Source organism: Hevea brasiliensis, chromosome 5 (genome assembly GCF_030052815.1).
Source record: "Hevea brasiliensis isolate MT/VB/25A 57/8 chromosome 5, ASM3005281v1, whole genome shotgun sequence".
NCBI classification, from domain to species: domain Eukaryota; kingdom Viridiplantae; phylum Streptophyta; class Magnoliopsida; order Malpighiales; family Euphorbiaceae; genus Hevea; species Hevea brasiliensis.
This window is the reverse complement of record NC_079497.1, coordinates 1445989-1457704: the sequence shown is the minus strand read 5'-3', so window position 1 is coordinate 1457704 and position 11716 is coordinate 1445989. Positions and strand designations below refer to the sequence as shown.

The 11716-nt window shown below is 33.6% G+C and overlaps 2 protein-coding genes across 4 annotated transcripts; one reads left to right on the top strand and one right to left on the bottom strand.

Annotated features, from left to right (window-relative positions):
- Positions 1-1046: 1046 nt before the first annotated feature.
- On the top strand, positions 1047-4870 carry LOC110667693 (late embryogenesis abundant protein At5g17165). Its single transcript, XM_021828617.2, has 2 exons — positions 1047-1272; positions 4353-4870. Exons 1-2 carry the CDS (start codon positions 1154-1156, stop codon positions 4633-4635), a joined length of 402 nt encoding a protein of 133 aa, XP_021684309.2. The 5' UTR covers positions 1047-1153; the 3' UTR covers positions 4636-4870.
- A 2153-nt stretch (positions 4871-7023) lies between these two features.
- LOC110667691 (pentatricopeptide repeat-containing protein CRP1, chloroplastic) lies at positions 7024-10923 on the bottom strand. 3 transcript variants are annotated; one of them, XM_058146525.1, is made up of 6 exons: positions 10520-10923; positions 9198-10428; positions 8059-8211; positions 7865-7936; positions 7562-7664; positions 7024-7455 (listed from the first exon to the last, which is right to left on the bottom strand). In XM_058146525.1, coding segments are annotated over exons 2-6 (1551 nt in total). In that variant the 5' UTR covers positions 10419-10428; positions 10520-10923; the 3' UTR covers positions 7024-7453. The 3 variants fall into 3 exon arrangements, with proteins under 3 accessions (XP_058002508.1, XP_058002509.1, XP_058002507.1); XM_058146526.1 differs by having other exon boundaries at positions 10568-10923; XM_058146524.1 differs by having other exon boundaries at positions 9198-10920.
- Positions 10924-11716: the final 793 nt, after the last annotated feature.

Genomic DNA, 11716 nt, shown 5'->3' with positions numbered 1-11716 from the left:
TTTTGAGTTAGCTTTTATTTATCGAGACAAGATTTTCTCTCAAAGTGATTTTTAAGGAAAAATTCTTTCACATTGAATTAGTGTAGTTATAATAAATAATTACATTATATTTTTCAATAGAACCCTAATTGATAAAAAAAAGAGCAATTATCTTTTTTACATTACATTAATATAAAATAAAAAGTAAATATTTTTTATTTAAAAAAATTAATAAAAGATAATTATTATGTTATAATTTTTAAACTCTTATTAATATTATTTAAATAATAAATTTTAACCTTTGAAAAAAATATTTAAATCGAATTAAATTAAAAATTAATCAAACTCTAATTAAAATTATAAAAAAAATCCTTCAATTCAATTAAAAGCACTCATTCTCATGTATTAAAATCGTTGGCTTCCAACCGAATCTTCACTTCACGCACGAAATAGTTTTTCCCCGCGTTATTTTCGCCGGAAAAGCTTCTCTTTCAACTCTTCCGGACCCACCACTGTCCTATCATTTACACGTGGATGGTCCACGTGCGCTACATCTCTCATTAGTCAAATTTAATTTTTTTGCTTGTCGTATGAACCGCTTTTATTATATAGTTTATTTGCATTGCGCAGGCAAGTTCTTGTCCGTCGTCCAGCATAATTTCCTTTTTTTTTTTAATTTAATAGGAAAATTAGATACTAATAATCAATTTTTTCTTTAAAAAATAATGGAGTCTAAACGGACAAAATGGTCATTTTGCATTAATCATGCCCATTTTATGAGTTATGACCGGTCCTTTGCATTGCCCAGCGTCTCGCACCGTTAACTCAAACGAAAGAAGAATATTCCGTGACAATTCGCACTGAACAAAGCCGAAAAAGGAGGATATTCTGTCAGGTAAAGGGGAAGGTCAATCGTTAGGATAATGACGACGGGTAAACGAAGAAGGGTGTAGGAGTGGGAAGCGGAAAGAGAGGCAGTTGGGAGCGTAGAAGGACAGACAAGGAATTAATAAAATTTTCTCTCTCTACCTACGCCTGTCAGCTGTCACATTCTTTCTATATAGAGGGACGATTCCTCAAGAGTTAGAAGCCACCTGCTACAGCTGCTACTACTACTCTGTTAAGCTTCTGCTTCTGATCTTTTTAGTTTCTCTCTGAAGAAAGGTGAATTTGTATGGCCGCCAATTCGAAGAGTACTCAAGGGATCGCCAGCTTGGGAAAGCGAGTTGTCACCCAGATCTGGACTGCTAACTACTCATCACCCCGCTCTGCTTCTGCCTTCACTGTGGCCAGGTTTACTATTCTTCCTTTTTCTTGCTTTTGTTTTTGATGCTTGGAGTGAAATTGTGTGTGAGAGTTTTGTAGTTAATGAAGAATAGGATACTGAATTATTGATTGCTTTGTGTTTTTAATTTGGTGTTGTTGCTTAATTGTGGTCTGAGTTGAGACTTGTCCAATCCGCAAAACGAAGTTAACGATTCTATGATCTTTCCTCGATCGTTGAAATATATATAATTTCCAGAAAATAAAAAAAATAATAATGCATAATGAAAGATTTTCTTCTATGATGATTTTATTAATTTTTTTGGCGATAATAATAGAAAATTATGCTCTTTTTTTCCCTCAATCTTTCTTCCATACATTCTAAGCTTGGATTTGATTTGATTTGATTTTTCTAGCTTCATTTCATTTCTTCATTTTCATAAAATATTATTATTTAAAAAAAAAGCTCCATAGCAAATATCGTTGGCTTTAAAAAAGTATTTTCGTACGAAGGGATATTTTGGCCGTACCGGTGGTGCGTTGCTCGTAAGGATAATGACACGCAGAAAACTTTACGTAGGAGACAATTCTCTGGAGGGGTACTTTCGTAATTAGGTTTTGATTATATTATTAATTTCTTGACAGATAATTTAGTTTGTTTCGTGGGAAATTGTTTTCTGGGTTTTGATTTTGATAATTCAGGAGAGACTGGACTTTTAGGTGAGCTGTCGTTGGCAGTATAGCTTATTGGTGGCAACTAGCTACAGTGAATATAAGCGAGTTATATCTGGTTAATCCATAAAAAGACTAAAAAAAAAAAAGGAGTTGGTCAAATAAAACCTCAAATTAGAAGTATTGAAATAGATGATCGCATGGATATTATTTTGCCCAACATGTCCAAAACTTATTATAATCCTTGATTAATTGTGGAGATGGTTCTTGTTTAGGGTGGCAATTGATTAATTGTACTATAACACTTGTAAACTAGAAAATGGAGGACTTTTTTGTTAAAAAGATGGCTTTGTAAAGTTTTCCTTGGTAAAAAAGCTTCAACTGTTCCTGTGATAGTGTCTGGTGCAAATTCAGAAGGTAGATCATGTAGGAATTTGATCATTCTCTGTTTTTTTTTTTTTTTTTTTTTTTTTGTGCCACCTTATTTTGTAGCTTAGTGTGATTCAATAGTCATTTGAAGTTATGTTTCATTTTTTCTCAAGACAAAAGCAAAATGTGTAATGGAGTCAGACTTGAAATAGATAAAAAAAAAAAGTTGATATTTTATTCGTTAAGGTATTTTTCAGAATAAATTTTGATAATTGTCTCTGAATTTATTTAATTATAGCATTACAATCTCTTATTTTAAAAATGTAATATAAAATTTTATCAATTTTTAAATTTTACACAGTAAAATTTCTCTAACTTTTAATTACTAGTTTTTCAGTTAGACGCTTATCTGAATCGTTTCAACATGTATTTCTTTTTTTCCTCTCAAGTCATGTGTAAATTAAAATTTTTTTTCTCTCTATAGACATAATAATTTCTTATATATAAAGAAAATAATTTTATAATTTACATAAGAAAGAAAAGAGAAATATTGATTAAGTGTCATGTAAAAGCTATTCACATTAATTTTTAATTGAAAAATTAGTAATTAAAAGTAAGATAAATTTTACTGTATAAAATTTAAAAATTTTAAAATTAAAAAATTATAATATTACACTTATATAAATTTAAAAAAAAATTATTAAAATTTATCCATATTTTCCGTACTTATTTTCCTCGCTTATTCTTTATTCTGATTGTGGAGTATAACCACTGCCATTTATAAAAAATAATTTGATTTGGGGCCTCACTGGTCATAGCTTGTCATGCGTGCACTGGAATTATTACGTGAGTAGATGGGCAAGTTACGTCAGCGTAAGTGGACCTTAGGTTGGGTGGAGCCTTGAAACTTGAAAGGGAACAGTTGACCTTTTTTGTTTTGCCGGGGGAGGGTGTTGATCGTCGAGTATGATAAAACTTGTGCTTGTGGTTACTGGTTGGTAAAAGAGTATTTATTTGAGTGCTTTAGTTGTTATTTTTTTTGTTTATATATTATGGAAGTATTTGCGTGTTTAAGCTAAAAAATATGTATAAGTGCAATTATCCTTGACGATATATACTTGTGTTTGGATGAGCCTCCACCTACGGTGGCCATCACCTTTCAGGTTTAGAGTTGGAGTGAAAATTACATTATTAGTGAATGTCATGTTCAGCGGACCTACACAAAGATATCACCCTTCCTTGAGATAAAATCTATAGCTAAACGTTGCTACGTGTCAAAACCTGAGGATGACATAAATAACTTCAACGGCTTGGTTTCTCGATATTCAAATCAATTTTTTTTAGAATAATGTTCACATCAAATTTTTATCGTGACTTTTATGTTATCAATACCATTTTATAAGCCTGAAAAAAGGAAAGATGGTCGGTTGCTAATCTTTATCTGGCGAGTCAGATGTGGGTCACATGACCTTCATCTTACTGGTGAGCACTTGTAAATATTGCAGTACACATCCATCCGTGTCACTCTCACGTGGTGTGTTTAGAAGATAATTATGTCTTAGTTAAACATAATGAACTTTTTAGAGGCGAAGATTACTAGTAAAACATGGTGGGCCTTTATGTATCATTAGTAGATAACGACAAAGGTGTTGCCAGTGCTTGTTGCGTGTATTCCTAAATCATAATGCCCCAGTCCAAAGAAATGAAAAAATAAAAGGTGACGAGTCCTATTTTTTTCAGTTCAAGATAGTTTGCGAATTTTTCGATGTAAATCTAGTTTGACGAGTCCTAAGGGTTCTTAATTAATTGGGGAGCTTTACAAAAGATTAAGGGGTAAAAGGCTTGAAGGCTTATTTTGTTTTAACTATTGATTATTGAAAAAATTTTATTCCTATACATACTACAGTAGGTTGTGGGGTTAGGTCACTTATCCCTTACATGCGGGCTGCTTTATTATTTTTCAAAATTTTTTTTTGAGCTTGTGAACTGTGTTGCACTAACTCACCCCAACTCTTTGTTATCACGTAATGACGTGACAGAACTGATGATCGTGATGAATTTGATTGCAGGAGGGCAGCACACACATCCGTATACGACAAGAACCTTGATGATCAGGTTCAGCCAAGTGTGGTTCCAGACGATGTGATTCAACCCCAGTCCAACAAATATTGGGCACCACATCCACAAACCGGTGTCTTTGGGCCTGCCACCGACGCACATTCGGCGTCAGGCCGAGAGAGTGGCTTCTCAACCGCATCTGCTAACGGTGGTCAGAGCTCAGTTTTGGAGGAAAAGGCCTGGTTCCGCCCCACTAGTCTTGAGGACTTGGAGAAGCCGAACCACCACGCTTGAGACTACATATATCAAGCATAATTGTGCGCCCTAATCCATGCATGAATAAATGCTGTGAAATAGTACCAGCTTATTAATGTTGATAATATAAACTGTTAGTACGGTATGGTGATTACTGGTGTGGAAGTAGCTATATATGCGAACTTGCATATCATCTGGTGACCTTGATGTACGGATGGTTGGGGATTATGTATGCACAGTATTATGCTATAAAATACTTGATTAGTTTGTGAGATGTGATGTTGGCCCCCCCTGGCTCTCCCCACCCTAAGCCTGTCATCCTTTCTATATAATTGTATCTACCTCTTGTGGTAGGTGTGATTTAACTATTTTAGCTTATGTTGATTGTTGATAAACAAGCTAATGGACGGAAAGGGGCTGTTTGCCTACTGGTTGTTAGGTATTACTTCCTCCTAACCAAGTCTAAAGTATTTCAAGAAAAGACAAAAAAAAAAAAAAAAAAGAGAAAAATAGTCTACACTGTAAAAAAAAATGTCTGGCTCTTTGACACATCAGAGGTGGCTGTTTAACCAAACGGCTAATTGTTAATTAAAGATTTGATTCCAAATTCTTCATAATGGGTCTCTTTATTGCAATGGGTTTTTGTGGTTCCTATCCTCCATCCTTCTACCATATTGTTTTGTTTGATTGAAAATTACTATGGTATTGAAGTTCTTTCCAATGAAAGAAAAGAAAATTAGGATGATAACTATTTTTAAATTGAAGAAATAGATTAATCTATGATATTTTCACTTAAATAAAATTTAATAAATAGGGTAGATCGTGGTAGGATAATTTTTTAACATTGTGTATAAAATTGCCACATGATATGAGTTGAGCAGGGAAATTGCCAATTGCGGATTAACCATATCTGCCAGAAAGTGGGTGGCTTTCAAATGGATGGTGATGCCGATGACAGAGACAATTCACGACCTTATCTGCCAATTTGCTCCTGTTTCTAGGAGTTAGGTGCTTGAGAGCAAAGAAACGGCAGATAAGGCGCAATTCACTATCAAATTGTTTCCTTTGAACATAATCACTAAAATTAAGCTTGGTGAAATACATTTTGTCTTCTTTCTTCCAAAAAGTAAGAAAAAGGGGAAACATAAGAAATGTAGTGGCGACCCTGTTTGGCCTAACGGAGAGTGGGGACAGCGGGTGGACCAACGCAAAACGGAGGCATAGGAATGGAAAATACTTCACTGTTCACAGCAAAGCAAGAGACTCCTGTGTAGGTAAGCAAGAGAGAGCCGAAGTTGACAGCGGACACATGTCTACCCAACCTAAGCATGGCGTGGTCCAATTTTGATTTCGATTCAGTTTTATTTCAATTCAATTTGGTTCGTCCGATTTGACAAGAAAAACGAATATTGTACATGTCTAATATGCATATTTAAAGCAGATGCCTTCAAATGAAAAACGAATAACTTTGTTAAAGTAAAAATCTAGGAACAATCTTATTAAAAAAAAGAAAAAGAAAGCAAGAGCGAGGCACAGACATACATCTTCTGGATGCCTGGGGAATCACACTACGGGAGAATCCTAAACTGGAAACACAGGTTAAAGCACACTCCATCCAGAAGGTTAATGCCCTTTTTAAAAGCTAGAGAACTGTAATACTATTATGATACAATTTTTTGCCACTGCAGTGCAAGCAAAAGAAGCACTTCTTTGTTTGACATTAAACTTACATAACCAAATAAAAATATTATTTTTGATGTCGTTAAAAAAAATATTTTGTAAAAAATTATTTTATTATTTTAATATTTTTATAATTAAAATTTATCAAATTTAATTTTAAATTATTTTTAATACTCTTTAATTAATATATTTAAAAAAATAATTTTTTTAAAAGTAATGCCAAATAAACTCTTAATTGAATTTGAAAGTTCAGACCTCCATATTATTGTAGAAGTCTCGAAAATTACTGTCAATGATTTTTCTTCAATGGTACAAATGTTACAATCCTGGACGCAAGTGCAACCGTGTGAGAATTCAAGCAATTGAATTTCACAGTTCAGGGAAAAAGCTAAAGGTCACAAAGGTTAAAACTTATATCTAGATCACGAGGTCAAGGATCCTGCAAGACAATAGTGAACTTACAACTGAACCTTGCATATCTGCAGCAAGGATAGATGTAGTTGATCTTTTTACTAACTCATATTAACTCATTGTATCTCAGTGTGGATAAATATATCACTCATAGAAGTATCTTCCCATTGCATAGATCTCCAAGAAATATCCTGATCAAGAGTGTCAATCCGTTTTATACTCCATTTTTGTTTTCCAACATTTTTATTTCCCTAAAACTGAATTGCTCTGTATTTCAGTTCCTCACCACAGCCACACCCCACCCCCAACAAAAAAAAAAAAAAGGGGTTTGACAGGAGATATGAACTATTATTTTGACTGAGGTAAGGAGATTTCAGCATCTTGCCTAAAGTTGAAATTTGAATGTACAAAAAGCTTTTGGAGCAGAAATCTATAATTGGGATTTTGGGGATAGATGATTGCAGCAGACATTACTGAGCCAGAGGATGCTTCAACCATGATGCTCTGTTTCCACCTTAGATGTAATATTTGACAACAATATGACTATTCAGAAGGCTGCTTCTCTCTACCACTTCATAGACCACCAGGAAGTTTCAAATCAGTAAACACAAAGAGAATTCAGTTGGGCACATATTTAAAGCCAGGTGAAGGCCTTATAACTGAAAATGAACAAAGCAAAAGCAAGATATATACGATGGCCAATGATAAGATTGACAGGGACAGGAAAAAAAAATAACACCTCAGCTTCAGCACCATCAATCTGGCTTCCTGGAAAAATAAAGGTTAAGTATCAGACACTGTCAAGAGTCAGGACTACAATCATTATGCAAATAAAATGAAAAATATAAATATGCCCCAGAAATATCAGACTTACAGTGCCTCCGTTCAAGTACCATTAGTGCAGTCTGTAACATCTGTCTAGCCTTCCAATCTGGAGTGCATCCAGAAGATTCCATTTCATTGTATATTTGAGGAACCTAGAACATTTCAAATGAATTAAAATCATAACAGCTCTCACTAGAAGTATTTAATCACAACTGTAGAAATCATAGTGGGGGAGGACCCAAAACATTAAGAAGGAAGAAAAGATGAATAGAATATTAGAAGTTTTAATTTTGTACAGCATGTAGCTAAAATACAGGAAGATGAATCAGAATAGCTGGACGATATTGAGCACCTTATCAAACTTCCTTGCTCGGATAAAAGCCTTCATAAGTGTACTGTATGTAACCACATCAGGACTAATGCCCTTCAGAAAAGAATCACATGTCATAATCAGAAACTGAACTAACAGTTTCCAGAAAATTGACATAATGAAGAAGACAATTCTTATTGTGAGTAACAATATATATTGCAATATAAGAAGCCTACATTTTCTTTCATATGTTGATAAATAGTTAATGCCTCTATATGTCTCCCAGCAACACCAAAAGCATTGATCAATACATTCAGCATTATGAGATTTGGTTCAATTCCTTCCGCTTCCATAAGCTGAAGCACCTTCACTGTCTGATCACATAAACCCTGCATTGAGAAAAGGGCTTATACTGAAACAGAATATTGCACAGATATACTGAATTTTTGAAAGCAAAGCAAAATTTACTTGTCATCAGAAAAATCCTGAAATCATGTTCCTGTTTATTTTATGGCCTAATGGTTGGCAGTGAATTTTAGTGATGGCTGAGAAAGGAAACAAGACTTGTTTGAGTTGAGATGAGTTGATTCTAGGCTTGTAAAACAGGCATCACTCTACGATTAAGGAAATATATCACACAATTCCCATTTGGAATATATATTTCTCAACTTGAAACCAACAGAACAACATAAACAAAATGTGGCTACTAATGTAGAGGAGTACCTGTAATTGTTTTCTAAAACAGAAATGTGCTTTCCAAAGTAGCAAGGCAAACTCTAAATTGCAAATTTACTGTAACTATCTTCCATTGTAAAATTTCAAGGTGAGGCCTGAACTAGGATTTTGAAGGTAGATTGTTAGTTTTCAATGCTTTTGCCGTTTTAATAAATTTCTTCACAAGTTTCATGCTTGAAGTTTAGTCTCATATCCAGTTTCATAAAGGATTTAAAAAATGCATCAACATTACATAGCCCTTTATAATAGATTAACAATTCACCAAACTTTATAGCTATATTCATTTGAAAGTATTTCAAGTTGCAAATTCAGATGCAAAACTTGAATTTCAATACTTAATAAAAGTAAAGAAAAAGTGATTCATCGCATTAGGTTCAGTATTGAAAATGTAAATCTTAACAAGCAATCTAGTTTTCTGATGTGAAATCATCTAAGGGAATAAAGGTTTAAACATTTGGCAATCAAGCAAAATTTTCCATGGCATGAGCAGTTGTTAATTCTAACACACAAAGTCCTATGAGCTTAAATTTGCAACATTAGAGCAACAAGAATACAAGATCTACCAATAAGCTTGCATGTGAGAAAACTAAATGAAAGAAAAAATAGTCTAGAATCTGAAAAGGCAAAACTGATACTGCACCTGCTGAGCATAAGCATTTGCTAATGCGCAAAACATGCTAGCAGAAGGTTGAATGCCTTCTGACGTTAAAGCAGATATGCACTCTTCAGCATCCTGAAATTTACCATATTGCCCGTAAATATCAACAAGGATCGCATAAATGACCAAGCTTTCATTATGGCCCCATGATTTCATAATCTCAAAGTTTTCCTTTATAGTGTCCCACTTTCCCTGCTCTGCCAAGCCACCAATAATGGTGACGAAGATCTTAGGATCAGGATGGAACCCCTTTTCTTGCATCTTAGCAAACAAATGAAGAGCTTTACTGAGCTTTCCAGATTTACAATGCCAATGGATTAAATAATTCCAAGTCACGATATCAGGCCTTATACCCTGTTCTTGCATATCTGAAAACACTTCTAAGGCTTCATCCAGCTTACCACACTTCCCAAAGGTATCAATAATGCTGTTATAAATATGCTTGTCAAGTGGAATCCCCATCTCCCTGATCTCTTCAATGATGCCTATAGCTTTCTTCCACATCCCATTATCTCTATAAAGACCAATAACCTTACTGTAGACAAATGAATTAAGCTGAAAACCCTTCCGCTTCATTTCATTGATTAAGGACCAAGTATCTCCTAACCGCCCAGCATTGACATTGCAATCCAAAAGGATCTCATAAGTTTCTTGATTTCTACAAATACCCATTTCTTCCATTATCCTTAAAACCCTGTCTGCAAGCCCTAAGAGGCCTTTCTTCAAAAACCCCCGAAGCAATATGTTGTACAATTTTAGTCTTGGCTTCAACCCGAAACATAACATCTCTTGAAATAAAGCATCAGCTTCCAAAGTCCTGCCAACATTCAATAGAGCTTCAATCAAAAAAGTGTACGATGAGGAATTGGGACGACAACCCAGAGACTCCATTTGAGCTAGAAGAGTCATGGCCTCATCAATATTCCCAACTTTGCAACAGTCACAAATGCAGCAGTTGTATGATTCAGTAGAGGGTTCTTCTCCACTTGTGGACTCATTCGTTGGCCTAGTAATGGATTTATTATTCTTCATTGTTATTACATTAACCTCCTTCACATCATTGTTTCGCATAACATTACAGGGACTAGTAGAGTACTTGTGCAATAGGCTGCCTTTGGGGCGACTTGAGCAAACCAAAAAGAAAGGAGACATCCCATGAAGGGAGGGCAACGAAGGTGATGTGGGACAGAAATTGGGCTGCATCTTCTTGTCCCTGTTACATAATCTGTCACAAATGCAACCCACAAATCCTACAATCTGAAAAGATTAAATGAGATTACGCAATTTCGGTAATTTAACATTACCAGGACTACCGCATGGATTAAAGGAAGAAGAAGGTGGTAAGAAGGGACCTAACATGGCGGATTCATGGACTCCTCTGTACTCCGATATTCATCAAAACAAGCAATCAAAGCCAGCTGCACCCATTTCCGCCACTACTCTTCTTCAAAAGGCAACTCAAATGGGTTCTACAAGAAGCAAGTCTTCCTTTGGAAGCAGCAATTATGGACTACTGAGCTCTTCCTCTTCTTTCGATATAACCAATCTGATAAGAAATGGTACAGAGAGAGAGGTAGGCATGGGCGCGGGGCGAAGGTGAAGGTGGAGGTGGAGGTGGAGGCGGAGGCGGAGGAAGCGGCGGAGGCACGTATGAAGAAATTAACCATTCATCTTCTTTTTAAATAGACCTCGCCTTGTTTGGTCGGTTCTCATTAAGAATTTTCCGAAATTTAAAACGCAAAAAATTTTGTGAAATTCAATTCATGATTTTAATACAATTCAATTTTAAGAATTCAATTTTATAAATTTATTATAATTAAAATTAATTTCAATTTAATAAAATTTAAAATAATTTCTAAACTTTTGATAGAATTAAGCCAAAAACTATGTTAATTTAATCATACTTATCCCACTAATCTTTAAATTATAGTATGAACTTTAAATTAATTTTATCTGTTAAATTTTATTTTATATAAAAAGATATTTAGTTTGAATATCATTCTATAAGCTATTATTAAAATTTTATGAAAATTTAAAATTAAATCTCATATGATATTATTGTGGGATTTTGAATTTGATTTTTAATAAAAATTAATTAATTAAAAATTTTAATATTTTACTTAAAGTGTAGCCTAATATTTTAGTAAAAAAATATTTTTTTATTGATATAAAAATTTTTTTATTAATTAAAATTTTATTTTGTTAAAATACTAACGTGAATGTATTTTACTGCAAGGGTAAGATTACATCATTGAGTATTAATGTGGAAGAACGTATTTTTAAAATCATCTTAATTTTAATATATAAAAATTATTTTAATTTTAAATATAGAAAAATTATATTTACAAAATCTTACTTTCTTTTCTATGGATTTTTTTTTGTGAAATTGTTTATGAAAATTTTCTTGCCAAAGAAAAAAAAATTATTAAAATATAATAATTCGTGCTTATTTTCTTAATAAAAATAGTAAATTATTATTAAGTTTATTTTTAAAAATTTAA

Coding starts and splice junctions, on each gene's coding strand:
- LOC110667693 (XM_021828617.2), top strand. CDS start 1,154: ATGGCCGCCAATTCGAAGAGTACTCAAGGGATCGCCAGCTTGGGAAAG. Junction 1,273..4,352: donor TCTGCCTTCACTGTGGCCAG/GTTTACTATTCT, acceptor ATTTGATTGCAG/GAGGGCAGCACACACATCCG.
- LOC110667691 (XM_058146525.1), bottom strand. CDS start 10,418: ATGCAGCCCAATTTCTGTCCCACATCACCTTCGTTGCCCTCCCTTCAT. Junction 8,212..9,197: donor CAAATGCTTATGCTCAGCAG/GTGCAGTATCAG, acceptor TTCTCAATGCAG/GGTTTATGTGATCAGACAGT. Junction 7,937..8,058: donor ATCAACATATGAAAGAAAAT/GTAGGCTTCTTA, acceptor TCTTTTCTGAAG/GGCATTAGTCCTGATGTGGT.